Source organism: Denticeps clupeoides, chromosome 16 (genome assembly GCF_900700375.1).
Source record: "Denticeps clupeoides chromosome 16, fDenClu1.1, whole genome shotgun sequence".
In the NCBI taxonomy this organism is placed as follows: Eukaryota; Metazoa; Chordata; class Actinopteri; order Clupeiformes; family Denticipitidae; genus Denticeps; species Denticeps clupeoides.
Window position 1 is genome coordinate 17,563,303 of NC_041722.1, and position 24,660 is coordinate 17,587,962.

At 48.2% G+C, this 24,660-nt stretch overlaps 1 protein-coding gene across 1 annotated transcript; it reads right to left on the reverse strand.

The window, feature by feature from the left end:
• Window positions 1–955: 955 nt before the first annotated feature.
• Window positions 956–24,660, reverse strand: cgnl1 (cingulin-like 1). The gene is made up of 19 exons (XM_028956782.1): window positions 24,513–24,660; window positions 20,634–22,316; window positions 20,438–20,532; window positions 18,569–18,674; window positions 18,154–18,255; window positions 17,147–17,295; window positions 16,782–16,923; window positions 16,167–16,379; window positions 8,316–8,522; window positions 8,080–8,184; window positions 7,844–7,996; window positions 7,444–7,614; window positions 5,770–5,931; window positions 4,737–4,826; window positions 2,750–2,833; window positions 2,461–2,585; window positions 2,068–2,176; window positions 1,547–1,710; window positions 956–1,442 (listed from the first exon to the last, which is right to left on the reverse strand). Exons 2-19 carry the CDS (start codon window positions 22,272–22,274, stop codon window positions 1,289–1,291), a joined length of 3,972 nt encoding a protein of 1,323 aa, XP_028812615.1. The 5' UTR covers window positions 22,275–22,316; window positions 24,513–24,660; the 3' UTR covers window positions 956–1,288.

Here is a 24,660-nt window from a genome sequence, read left to right on the forward strand (position 1 = left end):
CAGGTCTTTAAGCATAAGAGATGTGTACATAGAGGTAGAGGCAGCAACTGTTCCCTCCCTGCTGCCCAAAATATGAAATATAAAAGAGGGGTCCCAACCACAACGTGTCGGGTTCCACATAGCATCAGTAACTGTGGAAACATTACAGTGCATTTAAAAAAATAATAATAAAAATCACAGTGTTTACATACAAAAAAGTTGATTGTCAAAATAGCACGTCGGTAGAAACTCCCTCATCACATGACCTTGCAAAACAGAGGGCCACGTCCTGCCACACACACACACACACACACACACACTCATACTACAGCAGAAGTATGCACGCCCAGTAATAACACTGTTTTTCCAAATAATAAAACAAACACATAGGCTTGCCTGAATCTGAAAAGAAGACATTTGGCATCAGACGAGGAAGGTTTCTAATGACTGAGATCACAGGGAACAAAAATTTAAAATTTATACATTTCTTACTAAAAAATGTTTAAAAAAAAAAAAAAAAAAAAAATTGACCTGTACAGTGTACTGAAGGAATGTAGTGTTTTTGTAATGATCGTGTGTGTGTCTGTGTGAGAAATACCATCCAATTCACATTTCCCTTCCACATTTGACCATTACTTTTTGTTTGTACGTCTTAAGGCCTTAGTAGAAGCTCACAATTCAGTTATATCCTGGTGACACTGTCTGAATGATAAAAACGATATTGCATAATTAAGTCCAATCCCACACAGCCCAGCTGCATGATGGTGGCACCGCCCTTCCTCACTATTGGGGTGGAAGCTTAAAAAGGTTTTCTGGCGTGAAAAAGAATTCATTTTGATCTGAAATGATTCCTCCATTTGCCACATATTCTACTTTGATCTCAGTTGTTACACTGAATGGCCCATCGGGTAAGGATATGTTTGAGAAATCACGGGGTCTTATGGAGTATTTGTCTAATATGAAAAAAAAAAAAAAAAAAAAAAAAAAAAAAAGTCAAACGGTAAATGCAGGTTTGTCCCTGGTGTCCATTAAGACCAAACCATTCCATCAGATGGCAGATCTCACCTGACATCTACTAAAACTGCAGTCAGTCGGGATTGTCATTTCGGTCTTATAGATTCCAACAGTTATCACACGAACATGATTACATCACTTTGTATGTCTATGCTAACAAAACTCATGTTAAACCGGAGTAAGAAAAACAAATGGTCCAAATTCATCTAATATAATCGACCGTGAATATTCAGCACATTTAAAAGAACAAACGCACAGGTCTCTGTGTGTTTTGGGCCTGACTGCACTGCTGGGCTCAGAGGGTGAACGTGGACGTCAGCGCATCCTGGCTGCTGGAGCGCTTGTAGCCGGAGGAGGAGCTGAAGTACGTTTCGCCGTCTGTGCTGATGTCATCGTCGTCGTCATCGTTGTCCAGGTCGTTCAGGATGGGAGCGGAGGTGCTCTTGCGCCTTTTGGAGGGTGATAAAAGGTTGATATTTCCACCCCATCTTAATGCTCCATGCTTTGATTCTAGTCTGTGTGTGTGTGTGTGTGTGTGTGTGTGTATACATACCTCATCTCACTCCTCAGTGCTTTGACTTGACTCTGCAGCTGTTCGTTGGCCTCCTGCTGCTCCTCGAGTTCTCTCTGCAGCTTCTTCTTTCCGTGCTCGAGACGGTCGATCTCCTCCTCCGCCTCATCCATCTGCCTCTTCAGAGCCTTCAGACGAAGGTTCAGCTACAGAACAAACAAACAAGCAGGCACTATTCACAATGTCCTTGTGTGGTATGTGTAGGTCTGTAGAGACATTTTTAAAAATCATTTTTCACGGTGGGACTTTCTCCAGGGTCACATGCAGCTGCAGCCAGCATTCTTTCAACAGTTAACATGTAACAGTGCAGAAAATGAACTTTGTTCAGATAACACAGCTGTTGCAACACCGACTGTTTAGTAGAGACTGGGCGAATCAGGAAGCGGGGTTCCGGTATACTTCAGAATGGAGGAGATGATGGAGGAAACGTGAGATTCTGGATATATGTGTGTGTGTGTGTGTGTGTGTGTGTGTGTGTGTGTATGGGGAGGTGTCCCCCTCACCTGGTCCTTCTGGTCCTGTAGTGAGTGGTGGTCTTCATCCACTTGCATCACCATCTCCTTCACTTTCCGCTCCAACCTGCGGTTCACCAGCTGCAAACTGGCTCTTTCCCTATAACAAAACACACATACACAGATATCATATTTTTTATTCTCCATCCCCACAACCGGACAGGTGAAAAAACAGTTGACCAGTTATTGTTATTAGCCATATTTCTTCTTATGATACAGACCCTCGGTGTAAAGCCATGGCAAAGAGTACAGCACAAGACACTCAACCAAACCATGTCACACTTCCCTTAATCATAAAAATAAGTCTGTATATAACTTTACCCTTTATTAAACAAGTTTCATTTCAATGAATTTGAATAAATCCGGACCGGAATGAAATTGTACCTCTCCTCAGCCTCCAGCCGCTCCTCCAGCTCCTGGATCCTGCTCTCCAGCTGAGCCACCAGGCCCTCCTTACCAGACTTCTGGGAACTCTCCAAGTGGGCCACCCTGCTCTTCAGGTCCTTGTTCTGGCAGGGATGACAACCATGAGGTGAGCATGAGTCTTTTTTTCTTTTTTATTACATGTGTGACTGGAGATGGAGCTGAACATATGGGCATGAGAATGTTCCTGTAGCGACTGGGAGAGTTGGAAGGTGGAGGAAGGAGAATTCTGGTCCCAGATCAGAGGTACCTGTCTCTCCAGGGACACCTTGTCGCTCTCCAGGTCCTGCCTGCTTCCCCTCTCCTGCAGAAGCTCGGCCCTCATCTGCTCCACCTGTCAGCAACACAGCACGGCGTCACCTGACAAGCCAGTGTGGTGCAGCCTGCATACGGTGTACTGGGACGCACTGTTTACAGATCAACACCCCCGCACAGCGGAGCAAACCACAGAAATGCTGGCTTATCAAATACACTTATTTTATTCTTTACTGCACATTCACTACTTCCCCCATCGGAATGCTTGAATTAAAATGCTGATAGCCTGCATGTTGGTGTTGGTAGTGGGCGTGGTCATGTTTGTGTATAACGGGGTATTAGGAGTGTAGAGAACGGAGGGAAAGGGAGGAGATGGACGCTGTGCTACACCTGGACGTGGCACGTATTGACAGGAGGGGGTTTAAATAGTCCAGAAAGAGGACGTAGGATGTGTGAGAGCAGTCCCTCATGCCTACAGGCTCCTCCCCTTTTAAGATTAGTTTATAAAAACCATCTTCTGGATGGCATTCTGTAGTTATTTCCTCCTTTCCAACTTACATATAACTAGCAAGCAGCCACTTCTTGTTTCTGTCTGTTTATACTGGCCGGAAAACTTGGCTGCAGTGCAGCTCAACCTGGCTATCGGTTTCTGCCTTATCTCTCTTGCATTTCTTGAGTAACACTTGTTCCAGGGCAGCGTTTAATAAACCAGTGATATTTACACGGCCCTCTCTGAAGAGCTGCCAGCACTGCACTCAAAGCCTCCCAATTCCCGAGGAAGTGGAAAAACTACCGTCTGATAATATTACCAGTACAACATTTACAAATGACCACAGCAATCAGTCATGAAGAGAGAAAGAAAAAGAAAAAAAAAAAAACCCTACAATGGAATCCAGCACATTTATACCATGTGGAGCGCCGTATTTCACAGACCAGCCTCCGTTACCTTCGCTAAGGACTCAACAAACGAAACGATCCTTCTGGACGCATGTAGAGAAGCAAAGCTCTAAACTCCGCTTGGACACGGAGTGCAGTGAAAGAGCCCATTCTTCTCCGACATTCTATAGCCCCATCCTGAAGAAAGGATGGGGTGGAGGGAGAAGAGCCCAAAAAAAGAGGAAAGGACAAAAAAAAAAAAAAAAAGAAATATATTGCTAGAGCGAGCCATGGAGTGCTCTTTGTACCCTTCTTCTTTTTTGAGGGGGGTGGTGACGAGAATGGATGATATTTTATGCCAATTAGAGTGTGACAGTGGGCGCGGGGATGAGGGATGGGTGGCGGCCGCGTGCAGCTACAGGCCCTGAGTCAGCAGACTGGAACACGCGACGAGACTAATCAGCTCTGAGGGGGGACGGCTGTCGGCGAGAGGGGAGATTACTCTCATTTAGACAGCCCGGCAGCACCTGGAATCGGGCGGCGCAGGTGTTCCAGTCGGACGCCGCGCTCCCCCCGCAGCCCGCTGTCTCCACGGCAACTCACCTTGGACTTGCTGGACGGCAGCACTAATAAGGCACTGTGTGATCTTTTCGCCAAGGCCGGCTGAGACGTGTGCTGATCAGAAGGTTCTTTGTACAACACCCAATCAGACTGTAAAATGTGACAGAGGGGGTCGGGGACGTTTTAGATCCTTCCTTTGCACTCCCTGCACTCCCTTTGCATGATTGCACAACTCCACTGGCTGCTTCACCAACAATGATGGGGAACAAACAGTGAGGTCAGGCTCGGTCTGATCAGCGTTTAAGCCCTGATCCAGGATCAGTGGGGCACGAAAATTGGGAGGCCCAACAAGGCCCACGGCCAGAACGAGCACTTACGCAAGATCCATGCACACAAGCATGCGCTACCAGGTCTCTCTGGAACATTCCGAAAATGCCCTGTCATCTTCTGAAGAGCTGTGCGGTATGGTGAACGGTATGACATGGACATGACGCGGCCAGTGATGGTTTGCAGACCACTGATCCTGAAAAGGAGGAATGTCTCACCTGCTCCCTCCCTCTGTCTATTCTGTCCATCAACAGGTCTCCACTCTGTCTCTCCTCGTCCAAATCAAGCTCCAGCTGTGCAATACGTTCCTTGGGGAAGAGGGAGTCAAACATCAACTGAAGCACAGCATTGTTTTAGTGCAAGTACAAATGTTTTTGCCCTTTTCTTGCCCTGAGATTTAGCATAGAATTAAAGTAAAAAAATGGTGACCATTTTCACAGGGCCAACACTAGGGGCAAGTTGTTCCACCAGCTATGGACAACAAAGGAGAATAGAGTCGATTGGGATTGGAGACCCCGTGAAGAGGGAATTTGGGATTCAGCTGGGATTATTGTGGGTTATGTTGTTGCGAGTGAGACACAACAATGTATTGCCTCTCGTGTGCTCCCTGCACTGTATGCGGGAGCATCACCTGAGGGTGCGACAGGTATCCTTTGGTAAAAGTCTGTAGCTAAGTTTTTGGGCCACGGTCTCGGTTCATTTTCTGTGCATGCCTGTCTGTTTTGGACATTTGGACATTAGCCCCTGCGCTAATGTCCAAGTACTGGACATTTCTGGAACAATTCATTCTGAAAAAACAGTCACAGATTTTTCAAATCATTTTTAAGTTTTTGCCTGTATTTAATGGCAATACAGGCTAAAAAGAACTACTTTCAACAGCTTGAGTGCACATTGTTTGGACCCTGCAGTTAGAGAATGGTGGCACTGCCAGATGAAACCAGTTCAGCATGGTGCAGTTTCATGGGAACCTGTGGGTAAGATGATGTCGGGGCGGTAACATGTGGGAACGACGTCATCAGACAGATGTATCCGCAACCATCAACAAAGCTCCCAGCGATGGGACGGCCGTGCACTGCGGAGCTATCTTGGCACTACTGGCCTGTGTCAAGCACAGTAATAAAGCCACATTCGCACACCAGGCACACAACGCATGCAGATGGAATCAGTATCACAGTTTTCCAGAATCTAGTAAGCGCTGCACCTTTTCAAAAAATAAGCCAAAGGCACCAGATGACCCTGAAGATCACACACCTCCATGAGTTTGACCTGCCGGCCCTTGTCATCTTTAGTCTGGAACCTGGTCTCAGCCTCCACTTCCAGGTCAAACACCTTCTGCTCCAGGGACGTCACCTGCAGCACAGCTTCATCACGCTCCCGCTTACACTCGCACAGGTCCTCCTCGAGATGGTTAACCTGCCCGATACACAGAATCACGGTTATGTGTGCGCGTATACAGACACACAATGTACATTCAACCCTTCAATATTCATCAGCAGAATAAAGCGCAGCGCTTTAGATGCCCTGCACGGAATTTTACCGATGCAGTCCCAGTGGTGGCCAGTAGATGCTGTGTTCGCCCATCTTGAGCAATCAAAGACAACGGTCCCAGCTTTCCAAAAAAAAAAAAAATTCTACAAAAAGTCTACAGAAAACGCTGCCGGGTATAGTAAGATTGATGCCGAATTCTGTGGAATGCTGTCAGCTAAGGAACCAAAAGAAGAAGAAAAGCTGCAGCTGTTTGCGTGTGTATTTTGCTCCATTGTAAGGAGATGTTCATACGGGAAACAGCTGTGGTCAGAGCTATGAGCACAGCGCGGGGTCAGCTGAGGATGTAGAAAGGATGTAGTGTCAGGAGGTCCCAAGGCTGACCTCGACAATCCCCGACACTAAACACACCAGCTATAAAACTCTCTAAACTCTAAAAATACAGATTTATTGTATATAAAGTCAAGAAAAAAAAAAAAAAATTCTCTCTGGAGAGAATACTGAAACTGAAATTTGCATATTTTTTTAGATTAGATATGGAAAAGAGGGGGCCCATCATTAGCCTAAATATCCAATAGATTCCCATACGAAACAATAACATTCCAAGAATTCCAGTGTTTACAAGGTTAAAACTCTGTGGAAAGGGGGTTCGGGGTGGTGCATTGTCTGGCTTGATGAGTCAGTTAAGCAAATGCCAAAAGAATGCCACAGATTGAATGATGGCATTCCTGGGTTTCAGGAATTATGAGAATAAAACACCTGTAAGAATTTTTACACAAAATCAGGGGTCTTTCGCATTTTCGTTCATCCCCCCCCCTTCACACCGCAAATTTGCAGCTTGTGGGTGGGAGAGGACCCACCTACCTCGTACTATGTACATCTGCATTTACAGCATTTTTCAGACGCCCTTATTCAGAGCGACTTCTGTGGAATTTCTGTGGATGTCCATATAGCTGCCTGTATAGCTACCTGTAACGCCCACCACTCGTTCTCACTGGTTCCAAATTTGGGAACCGGCACAGGAACCAGAGCAGTGGAAAAGGACTAAGTGTTTGGTATTATGCTACTCCCACCCTGGTACCAATAAGTCTGCCTGAAATGGCCCGGCAGTGCCTTGTCTCTGTTTTCTCATGCACCTCGTGCCCACTGGCCAGTCATCTATGCTTACTGTTAATTTCAGGCAAATCTGACTTACAGAGGAGGACACTGGAAAAAGTGCTGCGCCACTGGAAATACGTAAGCTTTAAGAGTGTATGGCATCCTGAAGACTGATGGAGCAGCTCTGATTGCAGTAGGAAGCTCATTCAACCATCTGGGAACCATGGATGAGGACAACCTAGGCTGTGGACTGGATGTGAACATGCATGCTGGCCAGATGCTTATCTTCATCTACGATGTGGTTGTGGTTGGTCAGACAGCAGAAAAGGATGGGAGACTCACCTCCTCCTGAAGGCTCCGGGTGGTCTGTCGAGATTTCTCTAGCTCCGCACTGCGCTCCCTCAGCTGCCTCTGCAGGTCGGAGAGCTCCCGTCTGTTCTTCTCCTTATAGAGGTCAATCTGGTCCTGCAGCTCCTGCGTGGACGTTTGGGATGCCTGCACGATGTCATTCATCTGGAAACCGGACACGCATACACACACAGGGCTGACCTGGTATCCATGGAGCATGTTTATTTGTGATGCACGCATCTCTTAGACTGTTTATTTGTATGTTCTTGGTTGTCCAGCAGAAGTAGGTGTATCTCTATCTCTCAGTGCCCCGCCCACAGTAGGAGAAGCAAAAATGGAAATAAATAGACATTTTGTTTTTGCAGTTGTGGTCCAACTGTTCCCAGTCTCTCACCTCTCTCTGTAGTTTCTCCACGGTCCGGTCCAGCAGCCTCCTCTCCTCCTCAATCCGGTTCTTGGTGTTTTTGAACTGCTCCTTCTGACTCTTCTCGTCCTTCAGACGTTCCCCCAGCTCACGGTGCTCCCCGCTCATCCTGGTCAGGTTCCTCTGCACAGGAGATGTTCACATGTCATTCACTAATTACAGGGATCTGCACAGTTTAATTATGACTTGTTGGGTCTTTGGCTAACCTGGACATCCTCTAAGCGCATGGTCAGTGCTTTATTGGCACGAGACATCTCCTCCTCCTCCTCCCTGACCTCTGCCAGAGACTCTTCAAGCTGCTGCTTCTCTCTCTGCGCAAGTACACAAATACACAATTATTAGCGTCTAAATGAATGCATAATCAAAATTATGAGCAGCAAGTTCATTAATTATAGGGACAAAAAAACAGATCAAGTCTGGGATTGAAAAGTGGCGCACTGACCTCCAGCCGGTTCACTCTCTCCCCCAGCCGGGTCTCCTGCAGCTTGGCCTCATCAATGATGCGGTTCAGCTTGGCCACCTCGTTCTCCAGCTCCTGCGCCCTCTTCCGCAGGCGCTCAGCCTCCTGGGTAAGACGCCCCAGCCGTCCCTCTGCTGAGCCACGCGCTGTCTCCAAATCGGCCTTCTCTCTGCTCACCGCGGCGCTGGTCTGAGAAAATGAAACAATATGAGATCAATAGGAGACAAACACAGATTCATTAATCCTTCGGACGTTTTATGACCTTTTATGATCTAAATTCTAACACCATAGAGACTAATAATTTTATGGCAATTTATTGTGAATATACTGGTATGGTAGTAGCCATAGGGTGGTAGTAGCCTAGCGGGTGACACACTCACCTATGAACCTGAAGACCCAGGTTCAAATCCCAATTACCATTGTGTCCCTGAGGTAGACACTTAACCCTAAGTGTCTCCAGGGGGGGACTGTCCCTGTAACTACTGATTGTAAGTCGCTCTGGGGGGTGGGGGTGGGGGGGCAATATTTTTCTTGTATCGTACAGAATGGTCCTAGTACATAACATGAGCAGCAAAATCTAAGCTACTTTGACATCAGTGTTGTTGTGGAGAACATACAAACATTTAATTTTTGGGGGGGATTGTGTCGAATTAATAGTATTCTGACAATCTGTTTCTAATGTAGCAATGTGCTACATATATGTAATAATAACAGCAACAACAGGATAGCTGTCCTTGAGCGAAGTCAGGCCCACCTGCCGAGGCCCTAACTTCACTCATGGTGGGACGCCTAATTAGACATTCTCCCTATGGATGGCATGCTGGTGTAAACTTGGCAATTCTCACCAGGACAGTGTGAAACCTGTGTGTGTGTGTATTCTCTTTGTTAAAGGAGAATCTGCCCAAACAAGCTACACAAGTGAGTGGGGGGCAGCATTCTGGAACCTTCCGACTTACTCTTCTGACAATTACAAAGCACTTCCACTTTACTGGGTGATGAGTAGGCGATGACACGGTTAACAAAGTGGCTAATCTCCTTGTTTCCAGACAAAACTGTTTGTTCTTGAACCAGAATATCTAGAAATTGGCTCACAAGCTAAAGAATGTGAATGAACTGGTTCTGCTACTCCACGTCCTCACCACGGAGGAACATAGTTTCATATGACAGAGGCCTCAGTGACAATAAACAGCAGCTCATTATTTCAATGCAGACCTGATTTACACAACAGTTTAAAAGTATTTGAAAAATAGGTCAGCATCATATCGCTCTACACTGCATTCACAGAGCACTCGATTCTGAAAATTCCGGTTTAGCAGAATATCTTGTTCATGCGATCTTAACCATTTCATTTTTGAGGAACAAAGCAATGCAGACATCGAGATGCTTCATGGGCTGAGTATTAACGATAGATTATGGAAGGTTCACACTATATCCATCTAATCAGCAATAGTCCAGCAAAAACAACTGCTTGTCATTAAATAATATTATCATTATTATTATATATTATTATATATATTTTTATAAGGGCCGAACGTGGTGAACAATCAATCTGGTTTGCTGCAGGTTGCCACTCCTGTGCTCCCTGCATGTCCACCCCCAAACACAGTCAGCGTGTAGTAAACAACAACACAGCAGTGTTAACAGTGTTAAATAATTCAAATTTACATCTAGAGCATTTACCAGACGCCCTTATCCAGAACGACTTACAATCAGTAGTTACAGGTAAATGTAAATGCAGACGTAAAAAGGACCGTCATCTTGAGTGTAACTTGCTGGCCTGAGAACAGCGTTACACCAGAAGGTCTGGAGGCGGAGCGCCTGTTTCCCCAGGTGACAGGTGCACTCAAGCTGGCCCTGCAGATCACGGCAGAAATGACTGAAATGACCCCAACATGGGCATGTGGCCCGTGGCCCTTCTGTAGGTGTGTAAATCTCTCCAGGTGTGTCCGCATGCGAGTCGCTGACAGTTACTCAGGAGATGAGGCATCTCGCTTTTTCATTATGGGAAAACATGAAAGATTTATGTTCTGCAGTGTCCAAAGTCCAGAGACCCCTGCTACACCACACACACACACACACACACACACACACACATACACTCGGTTGGTTAAAAAAAACAAATTGAAAGGAGGGGATACAATTATTAACTAAAAGAAAACATTCACATAACCAAGACGGAAAATGTTTGGCCCTGGACTCCTGCTTAAATATAAAAGAAATTTCTCCCACCGAGCTTTGACAGTTTCAAAGTTACAAAAACTTTTGTGGTCCTTCGTTCATAAAAAAAAAAATCTGTAAGCCATTTGCCTGCATTTTTGCAACAGTTTACACCCAGACGTGACCAAAAATGTTGAAATCCAAGTTGTTCTCCAACAGCACTAAGTGTCTTTCTCTAATCCCTCAAGGACCTGGTCCATAAAAATGAAATAGACTGAGGCAGCGTGGCGACCACGTCACAGCGCCACTGGAGCTTGAACCCAAACAAGTCCTCCTCCCCCCGCTCGGGCAGATCAAAGTCGGAGTAATATTGTTATTAACGACTGCACTCGTGACCAACACCGCGATCTCCCACAGTAAAAAAAAAATCAAATAGAAACCCACAAGCATGCAGAGCGTGTCTTGCTGGTGGAGTAAATAAAAATGTGTAGTGGGCCCGGGGGGGGCTGGGCTGGGGAGAACAGGAATGTACTGGGGCTTTCGGGGTGTCTTTGTTCTCTCTCTCTCACACACAGTGTCCCAGTTCCCATGTCAAGCAGAGGGGAACAGTGGGAGAAAGGCGCAAGTGAGAAAGCGCGAGTGAGTTCTCACTGTTTACTGCAGAGTTTCGCTGAGGATTAGAAGGCTGCACAGGCAATGCCAACGGAGATTTGGCGTCCGGGTCTCTCCATTGTCCCTCAGACCAGCTGAGCTGAACCTAGAAGAGCCTTCAGAAAAGCGCAGTGCTTTTTTTTTTTTTTATTACGAACTCCTTAAAAAAATCAGCCAAAGGTCATAAGGTAAAGAGATATTCTGGAGACATTACCAAAGCACCATATTCTCCACCAGCCCACAAAATAAAGGTTCCTGCTGATGGTACGCATCTTCTCAATTAAGATATACGGGTGGTAATAGTCTAGTGGGTAACACGCTCGCCTACGAACCAGAAGACCCAGGTTCAAACCCAACTTACTACCATTGTGTCCCTGAGCAATACACTTAACCCTAAAATTTGCCCCAGGGGGGGGACTGTCCCAGTAACTACTGATTGTAAGTCACTGTGGATAAGGGCGTCTGATAAATGTAAATCTTGCTTCATTGGATATTAATTATAAAAGTTTAGATATGTTGTGCACTAATAGTTTACACGGTCCATATTCTACTGATCACAAATGAAGAGTTAAATACTGACATTTTTTTAAAGCTAAGCTGCAGGAGCAACATGCTTATTCGCACCATACAGCGTTCAGCACATCTACTCGGGTTGTTTTGGTGTTTAAGACGAGGTTCTGAAGGTGCCCGCTGTGCTTTTAAACTCGGCGTGTTTACGAGCGTTAACCGTTAACACCGTGCAGCGGTGCTCCGGTCCAGCTGGGTAAACACGGCCGCCGTGCAGAGAGGACGCCGCCAGGGTGTCTTTGCTCTGCCCAAGAGGGATGTGGAGTTCACAAGCAGCAGTCTTGACCCTTCACCCCCCAGTTAAACCACTCTGCCTTCGTTCAAACTGATAGGCTAAGTGCTCAAGCCTGATAACATGCCTGTTATCTTGGTTTATGTTCACTCTGCCACTTTTATCCAGAGCGACATTCACTTTGTCCACCGACAGAAAAGTTGTAGCAGAATTTGAACCTTTAATGATCACACTGGTCTCACGGTTCGTTTAGATTCAATTACGATTAATCGGTGCATCGCGATGAATCCCAAAACTTGCCTACATAACTCTCGTGCTTGTAAACATCATGTGAAGTAAAAGGTCTCGGTCACCCGTAGCGACGCTTTGACTTGCAACAATGAGAAGAAAAACTGTCGCCGTTCAGTCCGTGCTGACCTGGTGCCATGAACGTCAGAAAAATATGGCTGGTTCAGACGTCCTGGGCGCCAAGTGAGCGCGGACTGAACGGCGACATTTTTTTTGCGCATTGGAGCAAATCCAAAGCCCCTTTTAGAACGAATGCGGCACACGCTGTGCTCGCCATGAGATTTGCGATTCCTAAAAATCATTGAGTTCAGCTCAACTCATTGGGGTGATTGTCTAAACTCCCGGTAAGACGATAATGTCGTGTCGTAGATCTCTGGACACTCAGAGACAGTTAAGATCAGTTCCTGCTTTGATTTGATTGTTCGCGGCAAAACACGAGTGGCGCGTGTTACTCAGATCAGGCAACCACTGTCACTACCGGCACTACTTTCGAATGAGAATTTTTATGCCGCTGCCAGAAAATTGCCAAGCAATGTACTTATGATATAATCGATTATGTTCTGCACTGCATTGATGCAGAATCGCACACATCTGCATTGCGATGCATCAATTATAAGACCAGGGTGCCAAAATTATTCAGTACTTCACGTTCACTAGTCCACACGTCAGAACATTTGAATAATCTGCATGTTGGTGGGCATGGTCCTGAGATGTCTACAGCAGAGGTCGGCCTAGCGGGTAAGGAAACAGACCCGTAATCGATTCAGGCGCTTCAAATCCTGAGCCGCCAAGGCGCCACTGAGCACTGTCCCCACACACTGCTCCCCGGGTTAAGAGCAGAGGACACATTTTGTTGCGTGCACCGTGTGCAGTCAATTCATTGTCATAAAAGCAAAGTACTGGGTGTCAGTACAGGACCAGGCCATTCAAGGAGATGGGTCCTTCAGGAACTGTGGACGGGACACAAAGTGCTCGCTTCATCTCGGCAGCCAAGATCCTGCCTCTTTGCTTCAGCTGAACGATTGCGGGTTCATTCCCTCCCTGCTGCAGGCACGCACTGCGATGGCGGACGTCACCAAACCATGGTCACATACACACAAATGTGCCAGCAAGGGACAGCCCACTGAGGTGTTGTTTTTCTCCCCGACAAGACTGAAGTGGAAATTAAAAAGTGATGTTTGAGAAGCCCTGGAGTCCTTCCAGGAGTCCTTGAAAGCAGCGGAACAAAAAAAAAAAAAAAAAAAAAAAAGAAAGCCTCTTGTTTCAAAGGCCTGCGTCTGTGCCGAGCTGCAGGATTGTGAAGGTGTTTGGCCAAGTTGTGCAAGACCTGAGCGATTTCAAAAGGTTCTTACCTCACAGCGGAGCATTCAGAAACATGGAAACATGGGTACATGCTCTTGACACAGGTTTCTGCTCAAGACATCTGAGGACACACCTTGTTTAAATGCTTCAATCCAAGCATTGGGATTGGTGACGTCTCATAGACTATTGACCCACAAGGTAGAGTGAAGTGAGAAAGATGAGAAATAAATACATTTTCTTAAAATTCTTTTCATTTAAACAATACATTTCTCGAGGCTCCTGTTCACACAGAAATACAGAACTTATACGGTATAAATATAGATCTCTGCACACACCTACATACACAAAACCCCTAAGTTCAAAGCTTCGGTCAGCGGTGGCCTAGTGGTTAAGGAAGCGGCCCCAAAATCAGAAGGTTGCCGGTTCGATTCCAGATCCACCAAGGTGCCACTGAGCAAGGCACCGTCCCCACACACTGCTCCCCGGGTGCCTGTCATGGCTGCCCGCTGCTCACCAAGGGTGATGGTTAAATGAAGAGGACAAATTTCACTGTGTGCACGCTGTGCTGTGTATCACAAGTGACAATCGCTTCACACACCCCTGCCTCTTCACCCAGCGGCCACATGGCACACCGCTACCGTGGGAATTCGCTGGCACCCAGAGCGCCACCCTGAACTGGCATGGGAACCATGGCATCCGGGTGTAGGTGGCGGGCCAGGCATCAAGGACAACGTGGGTATTTAGGCCACCGGAACGACCTGATTTACACACACACACACACACACACACACACACACACACACACACCCTGTACAAACACAAATACCAGAGGACACTGAGGGAATGTAATAATCATATATGAAACCGTATTCCCCGTTTCGGGTGGGTGTGGCACCCAGGCATTCCATCAGAGCTTCAGAGTGCGGAATGTGTCTGGAGCGTTTTACGGTCAAGCCAAGCACATGGGGGAACGCGGCGATAATTACAACCAGATGAGGGCTGGCCACATTCCCGCCCTCTTCCTCACGATCTCCTCCACCACCCACAACTATGTCAGCCCTTCTCTCTGCCTCGCTTGTAGAGATTCCCATGACTCCGCACCTCTGGCCGTCATCAGGTGAGGAAATGCTCCCTCTCTTGACCCCACCCACGTCAATCGTGCTCCTTCGGAGGTTGAAGACAATCAATGTTTTATCGAGCAGCATCATTTTCCAGGATGGGAATGTTCATAGGAACAACTGGAAGAGGTGAAGAACTGGTGCTCCACTAGGGTCACCTCCGCTTCTCCTATAGTGCGTAACCCAATCTGCTGAATGGCAAAAATTCCTCCTCTTCCCCAAGGGGGCTCGGCTCCAGACCACCGCGACTCCTGGCATTCCTCACATTCCTCCGGAGCCCCAAACCCACTTCAGCTCTCGCCCTGTTCCAAGGACCACGCCGACACACTGGCCCTCTTACCAACCGCGACACAGACCCGCCCCCCCCAGGCCCCGAACACCGTGTGAATGGAGGAAGAGCGCAGCTTGTAAGATCAGTGGCCGTTAATTGAGCGGCAGGGACGGCCACTCTAACGTCACGCTCTCCCTCCCTCCGACACAAACCTTTTCCCACTAGAGGCGCCGTGCGAGGCGGTTATAAATAAACAGACATTCCCGCCGTTTCAGACAAACAATGGTGACAATGGCCCCGGCCCCGGGGGGGGCCATGAGTGTTTGCAAGGATGAGGAAGTGAGCTCAGCGCTGGGGACAGATGTGGAGGAAATGGCTGACTGGGGAGCAGGACACAGGAGGGAACCGCACGTCCGGCACAAACAGGATTCGCCTCACCCGCCCGCCCCCATCTGTGCCTAGTCAGACTCGTTCCTCTCCCAGGTTCTGATGAAAGTATGATTTATTGTCACGGTAACATGACAATAAATGAAGGTGATGTAAGCTGTCCTAAACCCTGCTCTTCCAAACGTCAGGACAGCTGTTCATTTCATTTCAAAATGACGGGCCGACATCCAGGACCAGGTCTGCGAGGTTATCATCTGAATGAGCATCGGTGGCGTGTGCATTTTTTATCAACGTGAGAGCAACATTACGGAAGCCCAGCTTGTTCTTGCCAGCCTTCGGACCACTGACTCACATTCCCCTACAGAGAACTGCTGTTCTGTGCAAAATCCCGATAGAACACTTCACTCGCAGTTACTCCAACAGCAGGGAATACTCTGGTTTCATAATGCCCGAACACCACACGTTCCCAGCAAAAAAAAAAAAAAAAAAAGCGTGTGTGTGGGCTCAGAATGCCAAGTCACCTTAATGCCAGTCAATTAAACATTTAAAGAGGGGCTAAGCAAGTAGGCTGCTCCACTCTAGTGCCAAGCGCGGAAATAAATGAAAACAGGAGCAGCATAGATATTGCATCCTGGCTTATACACAAAAAAAAGGCGATCAGCACATGACAATTCACCCAGCATGCACTGCAATCCCATCGGAACAAGGTAAGCCAGGGCACGTCTACAGTACCTGGTATATAAAGGCTGACTGTCTGCACACTAGGCTCACAGTGGCCACTCTCGTGCAAGAAAGATCACAGCGCTAATTATCCATGTTGTTAAGGAGAGGGGAGGTAGTTATGAGCCAGCCAGCCTTACTTGTTTGGCCTCCTCCATGTTGGTCTGCAGTTTGCGGATCTCCTTCTCGTACTGCTCCTTCAGCCGGTCCACTTCCTGGTCATGGGTGGCCACCTCTTCCTTCAGTGCCCCTTTCAGGGCGGTCAGCTCGCGCTCTCGCCTCCTCAGCAACTCCTCCTGCTCCTCTTTAGCCACCATAACATCTTGAAAGTCCAGCTTCAGCTGCATGAAGTCCTGTCATTGGAGGGAAATGGCAATCATGCTCGACTATCCTGCCTTGTGCAAATTAATCAATAATAACCGATCCAGGATTCGCTCGCTGAATCCTGTTAGAAAACTGTGGAATGGAAAAAAAAAAACATTAGATTTTACTAGACTCTTCCGTAAGAGTTTTAAGGCAAAACGTAACCCTGCCAGTTCAACATTAGGATCCATTAACCACAATGGAACCATTCCTTATCACTGGCACGTATCCCAGAAGAGCCCTCGTTCGCCGTTAAAACATCAGCAGGAGGTTTTATCGGCAAAGCCACAGAGACCCGAGCCTTTTTTCAGCCCTTTCCAACCTGGCAACGGGGCTGTAGGATCACTACAAAGCCCTCTGTGTTAACCCCGTCCCTTTTTGTCATACATTACCTCCAGCAGGCCCTGCTTCTCCGCGCTGTCGGCCTCGTCCCTCTTGGCACCGTCCAGCTCGTCATGCATCTCTGAGAGCTGCTCCTGCAGATCCCGAATCTCCGTCTGGTACTGCTCACGCTCCATCTTCACCTGAAACAACCTACAAAGAGACGCACGGACAGACAGGTGTTCACACACAGCGCACCTGTGCACTCAGACCATGAACACCTGCGCATGGGTCTGTGGGGGGATGATGCATGCAGGTGCATGCAGGTGCAGCACTAAAAGCACAAAGCTGAAAGACCCGCCACTGTATGCCAGGTCCCAGAAAACTCCAAAGACTTGGGCTAAATGCTACCAGGATGTCACCAAAGATCTCTTACTCTTCCAGCGTCGTACGAAGGTCTGCTTCCGTTTTGGCAAGATTTTCCATGAGCTTTGCGCACTCGTCCCTGCTCTGTTCCAGGTCCTTCTGTAGCTCCCGCACATCTTCTCCGGCCTTTTCCTGGGCCTCCACCAGACTCTTCTGTTTCTGTTCCATCACAGAAAAAAAAAAACATTAGATAAATGATGTTAGAGCGCCTTACAATCAGTAGTGACAGGGACAGTCCCCCTGGAGACACTGAGGGGAGTAAGTTTGAACCTGGGACTTTGTTGTCTTCTGGTTCATATGTGGGCAAAAGAGCAAATTCTCAACTAACTAAAAAAATAAGCATATAAATAAATAGTGTTAATCAGCCATTTTTTACTGCAAAAAGTATCCTGGCTTATGTTCCATCATTGTGCCAAGTTGGCTGAATAAAGAATGGTGAAAGGTCAAAGGGGAACGGAAGATGGGATTGACAGTCACCTTCTTGCTCTTCCGCCGTTCCAGCATTGTGCTCGGAACAACTGTCTTGTGCAACAAAGGGTTGTGATCACGATGTTACAGAGAACTTTGCAAGGTGTGGCATAATTCGTGGTGACTCCAATCTCACACACACACACACAATGTCTGAAATCGTTCCAGGGCACCCTGCCTTTGTGCTCTCGTTCAATGTCGAAGGGCCTGCGCTCTCTCCAAGCCCATAATTGGCAAATTTAATTAGTCATCTTAAGACATGGTATGGGAGGGATGTTCTGACAATGGAGAGAAAATGATCCAGGCCTATAAACAGACCAACTGGAAGGGTAACCTATAATCAGCACAGAACAGGCAAACCTGTTCCCATTACACGACACTGTTACTCAGTAGAAATGCAACATATCACTGCATTTCTTGCTAGTTTCTAATACTCATGTGGTTCTTCCATTGGGTTTGCCCATCTGCGCTGTGCTACCTCAAGATTCTGAATTTATTACTGCAGTTTCTGTTATTCTGTGCCATGTGCATGGTGCTCTAGGACTCCACCTCGGCTTCATGCTGGAGATCTTTCCTCAACGTGGCCAGCTCCTGCTCAAGGTTTGCCTTCTGGTCCTGCAGGGCTTTGGTGTGGGTTGCCAGATCTTGCGTCTGTGGAGGGAGACATTTGCTGATATTGAGACCTGCATAATTTTATTGGTTGACAAATGACATGAATGATGCAGCACAGCTTTAAAACGGAGTTTCTCTCTGGTGGTGGGCATGCATGTTCTCTAAGATGTTTAAAAGTTTAAAAAAAGCATGCTTATGTTTATGCTGCCAGTTGAGTAAGCAGAACTGGCCACTGGCCTACACTCAGCACACAGACAAAGCTCTCTAAGATAAGAGGCTCACAGTCTTAGCCATTAGCTGAGCCCCTGGTACAAAAACGTCATAAAAGAAAAAAAAAAAAAAAAAGGCTCACGTTACTGTCGGCCTGCACACTCCCAGCGGCCCTGGACTTCAATGTCTGGATCTTCTCAAACACCAGGTTCACCTTCCTCTTGGTGGTGTCATCGTTGTCATTACTCCTGCATGGTAAAAAAAATACTGGTTGAACTGCACACATGTGCATGAACGGAGACGTTATTTCTGGAACCCGAGCAATCCAGGTGTCAGCAAGGCTGCGGCAAGGTGGGTGCCTGGTGGATCAGACGGCTCGACTCCATAATCACCTGCAACCCTCAGTGAGACACGTGCTGTACAGTCTGTTTGTGCACCACAGCCCGACTCCCAGCCTTCCCCTCCACAGCGAGCAGCGGGTCACGTCTCCAGTGTGTAAATTCAAGCAGTAGGGTCGCATTCCGTTCGCTCACATGACTGCACCGGACCCTTTCCTGCACCCCTCCTCTTACCCCTCCCTACCTCCCTCGCTCTCTCTGAAACGATTTACTGTACAGTTTGTCAGGCTGAAAGTGAAAGGGCCAGAACTCTGTTTGCGTTTATGAAATGAGTCAAAAGGACTGTGTGACACCCCCGCGAATGTCAAACCAAACCGTCAGCCACCATGAACCCAAGCGACTAAATCCTGAGTCACGAGGAAGTGAGACATCACCCAGTTCTATGGACTCATTTAAGCCATGTTGGTCAAAGAGATGAGAACAATAAGGCCTTCCACGGTTCCTTTGAGGTGTGATTCTGCTCTGAATTAACAAGAACACGTTATCACATGGATCCGTGGGGCAGGTTGAGCTTTGTGGGAAAGGAACTCTCTAAGCTCTTGAGTTCCTGACCACACGCCCACAGCACCAAATTCCTAATGGCGAGTTGGCCCAGAGGGTCAAAGGCCACGCTTTAGTAAATCTCACCAAAGATGACTTCAAAGTAATAATTGGATTTTCATCCCTGTGTGGTCCAACACAGATCTACCATCATCCAGTGAGGTTTCAAAAAGATGTTTATCAGCCTTGACCTGGAGTCAAGGCTCTAGAATTTACAGGGTGACAAAGCAGGCATCGGCTGTAGAAGTAGAAAGGAGTAAGATCTTCGGTGTCCCCCACACCCTCCATCCATGACCTGTCCCTCTCAAGAACCATGAAAAGGGCAGAGAACATCACCACAGATCCCTCACACCCTGGACACAGACTTTTGGACCTGCTGCTCTTTGGCAGACTATATAGAATCCAGCAGACTAGAAACGGCCAACACAGGAACCACTTCTTTCTTCTTGAACTGTCACACGTTGGAACTGCACTTGTGGTATTATTTCTGTAGTCTTCGGCTAATATTCTTGCACTTCTTCTCCAACGAAAACATCTGCTTCTACTGATAATCGCTGACCTGGCCCCACTAGGTGATTCACTGAGGTGACTGGGAGGAGCTCTTCCATAGGTCCGAAGCTGGAGAAACCAGAGGTTACAGCCCGGTCAACTAAGGCCGAGATTGGAAGATGAAAGGAAGTGGTCGGCCGGTGATGGCTTTGGACGAATGCTTGAGGTCACTTCACAGCAATATATAAAATTGTATGATGATGGGTAGATGTGATTAGGAAACAAAAGGAGCAAATACAGCAGGTTTTGAGTAGATCTGGAACAGGCAGTGAACAGTGGGAGTGGAAGGAGGGAGAAAGAGCTCTGTGTCTTATCATTCTCAGCCAGACCTAGATAAAACTATTGCATGTATTTGTGGAGCATTTTTCCTGGATGATTCACGCAACGAGTATCAAAGATCTTGCACAGGAGAGCAATGTGCAGGGTAAAGAACAGAAAGAACCCATTTTCAAGGAAGTATATCTGTGCCACCATCTAAGATATTTGTATATGTAGTGTGTCTATCTGGAAGGTGTCGCACTCACCCATCCCTCAAGTAATTGAACAAAATCTGTTTTGCCGTCTCTTCGTGTGTTTGTTGTGAAAGCTCCTGTTGACCTTTCAGAAGATCAGGAGTGGACTGAAAGAGAAGACATGTTTTTAGTGTGGTTGGGATCTAAAAAATGTATATATATAAATATTGCTGCTGGTGACACACGTTTGTGTCACCTTCTCTCTTACCTGAGCCTCCACATCTGCATTGGCTTTCTTGGCAGAATTAAAGTCCCTGGGCAGCTTGGACAGAGAAGTCGAAGCCACACTGGTGAGTGTCTTAGAAGCGGTCTCAGCTCCACTGTCCACACTGTCCTCAGGCTGTTTTGGCTGGAAGGACGATCGGACCAGAGGTTTTTTATAGCCTAGCACAGTGCAAGCCTCGCCAGGCAGGGTCCCCTGGGGAGACACTGGAGCACTGCTGCCTCGTGTCAGAGCAGACCTTCGTCCGAGAGTGAGAGAAAGACTACGGGACACGGCGGATCCTCCCGAGCTCTTCTGAAGGCTCAACTGAGACGGCCTGAGAACGTGCTCGTTGGACCTCCCGCGGTTTCGGTTGACCTCATCCAGGTATTCCGCGTCACCTCTGAGGCCGAAGGGAAGAGCGCTGTCCACGCTGCGCGAGCGCTTGCGATCCTCGGGGTGGATCCGGTTTCGCCGCCCGGCGCGGCCTCGCCGCTGGCTCCCCTCTTTGCCATCGAACTTACTGATCAGCTCGCCCACCGCCGGGATGGAGCCGGTGTCGATGTCCCGTCCCGTGCCAGGCTGGAACGGAATGTATCGGCGGTTCTCGTGCCGGTTTATTGTGTCTGCGTACAGAGCTTCCAGCTCATCCTGAGGGGGTCTCGGAGCGGAAGCGTTGGTAGCAGTGGAAGATGTGGAGGTGTTCCGGGAACGAGGTGTGGACTGGAGGACTGGGCCACTAGAGTCGACCCGACAAAGTGGCAAGACATCTGGCTCACTATGGTTCTGCTCCAGACTGGTGCGAGCGCTGTTACCTGAACTGGGAGGCTTGACTGTTTGGGTGCTGGTGGGAGAGCTGGTCTTGCAGGCCTGGGGCAGTGGGACCCTCTGTAGGGGCAGAGTCTGGAGCTGAGGAACTCTGTTTAGGAGAGGGGATGGGGGCTTGGCTTGAGCCGAGTGCTGCTGGAAGACTTTGTGTTTGGTCTGGGGCTGCTGCTGAGGTTGCTGGGGTTTGGACTGGACCTTGGAGGGGAACATTTTGGGAAGTGCCTGAGGTTGCGCCTGCATTTTTCCGGGCTGTGTCAGAGCTGCAGAGCCTCGAGGCTGGTCAAGGCTGGACGACCTCATGTGAGAGGCTGGGGGGATAGACGTTTGGGCCAGAGAGCTCTGATGGGCAGTGTTCTTTTCAGCTAAGGACACTGGCCGGGTTGGGAGGCTGTGGAAGTTCTCCAGGGTGTTGCTCTCTGGATCATAGGGCTTCAGAAGCTCAGGATGCTTCTGAAAGTTGAGCAGTGTGGACTGCTTCCTTGTGTCTTTGACACCATTGTGGGGACCACCAAACTGCATCTGGGACCTGTACTCTACGAACGGGCTGTCAGAGTGGCTCTCCCTGAGCCCTCGGAAGTCATAGTCCTGGTAGTTGTCGAGGAAGGAACCATCAGGCTCCACGTGGCCATTACTGTCATGAGGGTTGGGCGGAATGCGGTCCTGGTTGTTGAGAACAACATAAGGGTGTCCATCAATCCCCTGGACCCGAATGCTGAGGCCATAGCTACCATTGTTCTGAATTCTGGTGGGGCGGGCAGGCTGGGCGTAGCCCTGTTGCAGGCCGCCGCTGCATATGCCCCCAACTCTGTATGAATCCATTTAGAACGGAATAGGGTCCTTCTCTGCGATGAAATCCCTCTTCTGCAAAGCAAAGACAATCTTATTAATGATCAGGAACAGATGCCCTGAGATCCAATAACTTTTTGTTAAAAGTTTTGCACTTCGAACAGTCCGCTAAGAGGACTTTAGAGTCCCTCTCTCCGATTATGTCATATGCTTTAATTGCCTTTTTCAGGCCCTCAATGAACCGTTTGTGCAGGACGGTAATTTATATTCTAATCACTGCGTGCTGGCCAAAGCATAGAGCAGAATCATTGTCAACGAACAAAAGGCATGTCAATCAAAATTCTGGGGTGCAATAAATCCAAAAGCTTCAGCGGCTTCAGCATCTCCAGGAAAGCAGGAGGAGAGAGTGGAGCTGCTAAGGAAACTATGAACTAAACAATTACTGCTTACAGGGTTAGGTGCACAAAATAGAAATGTCATCTTGCGATGCTCACTGACCACAGCCGTGGCGACGCCGCAGTGACACAAAACACGACGCGCCCGTCGGCGAGCGATTGGAACGAGAGTCAAAAATAACAGACATGGCAAATGGCATGGAATTATGATGGCCGTAATAACAGCCTTTTAATCTATGACACAAACCCCAGGAGGTGTTCAGCTCCACTACAGAGCGACACCTGCAAAACCACGGCCTGCGTTCCCAGCACGTTCACCCACGGGAGAAGGTTAACGCCGGATCAGCCAAAATCTTCATCTGTTTACACCTGACATGTAATAGTCGCCACGATTCCCATGAAAGGTCAACAAAGACCTTTCCAGGAAGAAGTATTAGAGTACAAAATGCAGAAATGACACGCATGTAAACATAGTTCTAAAATAGGTGGCAGTATGTCAACCCTTTGAACATCGTGAGAAGGATATCAATAACAAAGCTATGTGGAATATTCCAAAATGACATAAATACATATACGTAAACCAATAAGCTCAAAGTAATCTGTAACATACAGTCACTATTTCTTTCCTTTACCATCCTCTTATCAAAAGAGAGACGTGGACATTGCGAAAGGAACCAAAAAGCAGCATTTCGGTGGCTGGAAGTCTGGTCCCGAGTGAACGTCCTTCACCTGGCCAGGGTCTGTTATCAGCGTCCTCCGGCCTCTGCTGATAACGGCGCGCGGCCCCTCAGCTCAGCAAACAAGGACGCAGGAACCTCACAGCTCCTCGCTTACACCAGCAGAGGAAGAGATGCCGAGATAGGCGGACCACATGGGGAGGGGGGCGGGGCTAACCTCACCACCAGGAGCTCCCATCAGGCTTCACTCAACATGACAATAACCGTGGCCCTTTTTTGTGGCGGTGGCGGGGGTCTATTGTCACGACAGCTCATTGTGCTTCCGTGGAAATGCAGGCCTAACAGGGAGGACAGGACCGAAGACACTTCCCGGTTCACTGTTGACACTCAAACTTTCCAGCGGCCCCCATGGAGGGAGAGCCGAGAACAATGCGGGCGAATGGAATAAGCGCGCGGCGCCTTGTCCAAAAGGAAAAAACGCTCCAGTAGGAACACGAGGGAGGGAGGGGACGAGGCGGCACAATAGCTTCTTTCAGGCCGGCGATCACATGTAACCAGCGCACAGCCCCTTTTCCTCTCATTGTGCAGACTGGAAGTGTGGTGCCCGGATTCTGGAGCCTCGCCGCCACCGCCGCCTTTTCCTCTCGGCCCTGCCGCAGCCCAGTGATGGTCCAGTGATGGCCCAGTGTGGAGTGTCAGCTCCACACTGAGGAAGGAGTTAATGTCAGTCAAACTGCAAAGTGGGGGGGGGGGCTTTCACATTAATTTAATCAGCATTAAAACAGTAAAGTAAAGCACAAATACAACACCTACATGTCCACTTACGTAGCCACAGTTTCATTATCGGAACCGAGCAAGCAGCTCGTGTCACAAAAACGTCATCAAAACAAACGTCGACGAGCGCCGGGAACTTTTATCGTCCCGTTTTCACTTCGTTTCGAGGCAACTTTCAAACTTGCGGGAACTTTATCCGTGCGGGATGCGCGAAGTGCAGCAGGTGTCTCCGCGGGCAGCGGGGGACCGAACAACGAGAAGAATTTTAAAATATTTTAACTAAAGGGGACGGATGTACACATCTGACCAAATTAACCAGGCGAGAAAGCTGTTACCCCATCTGACCAGTTTTTTACTTTATTTTTTAGTTTTATTAAGTGGCCGACAGAGTTCCCGAAACAACTGACGAAAACACCGAAACTTACGTGAAGTGACGCCGGTTCTAGGTCCGAACTCCCCCGGTTTTTAAGGCAGAAGTGCGCGCCATGGCGCTGGCAAGAGACGCGACGCGACGCCACTTGTCGCCGCTCCCGTTTTCTGAGGCGCTCAGGTCAGTCGAGTCAAGAGAATAAC

Excerpts from the sequence above, each read along its gene's own strand:
- cgnl1 (XM_028956782.1), bottom strand. The coding sequence starts at position 22,274 with ATGGATTCATACAGAGTTGGGGGCATATGCAGCGGCGGCCTGCAACAG. Across the intron at positions 20,533-20,633 it reads ATGCAGATGTGGAGGCTCAG|TCCACTCCTGATCTTCTGAA; the intron begins GTAAGAGAGAAG and ends CTTCTCTTTCAG. Across the intron at positions 2,177-2,460 it reads CGGCTGGAGGCTGAGGAGAG|GGAAAGAGCCAGTTTGCAGC; the intron begins GTACAATTTCAT and ends GTTTTGTTATAG.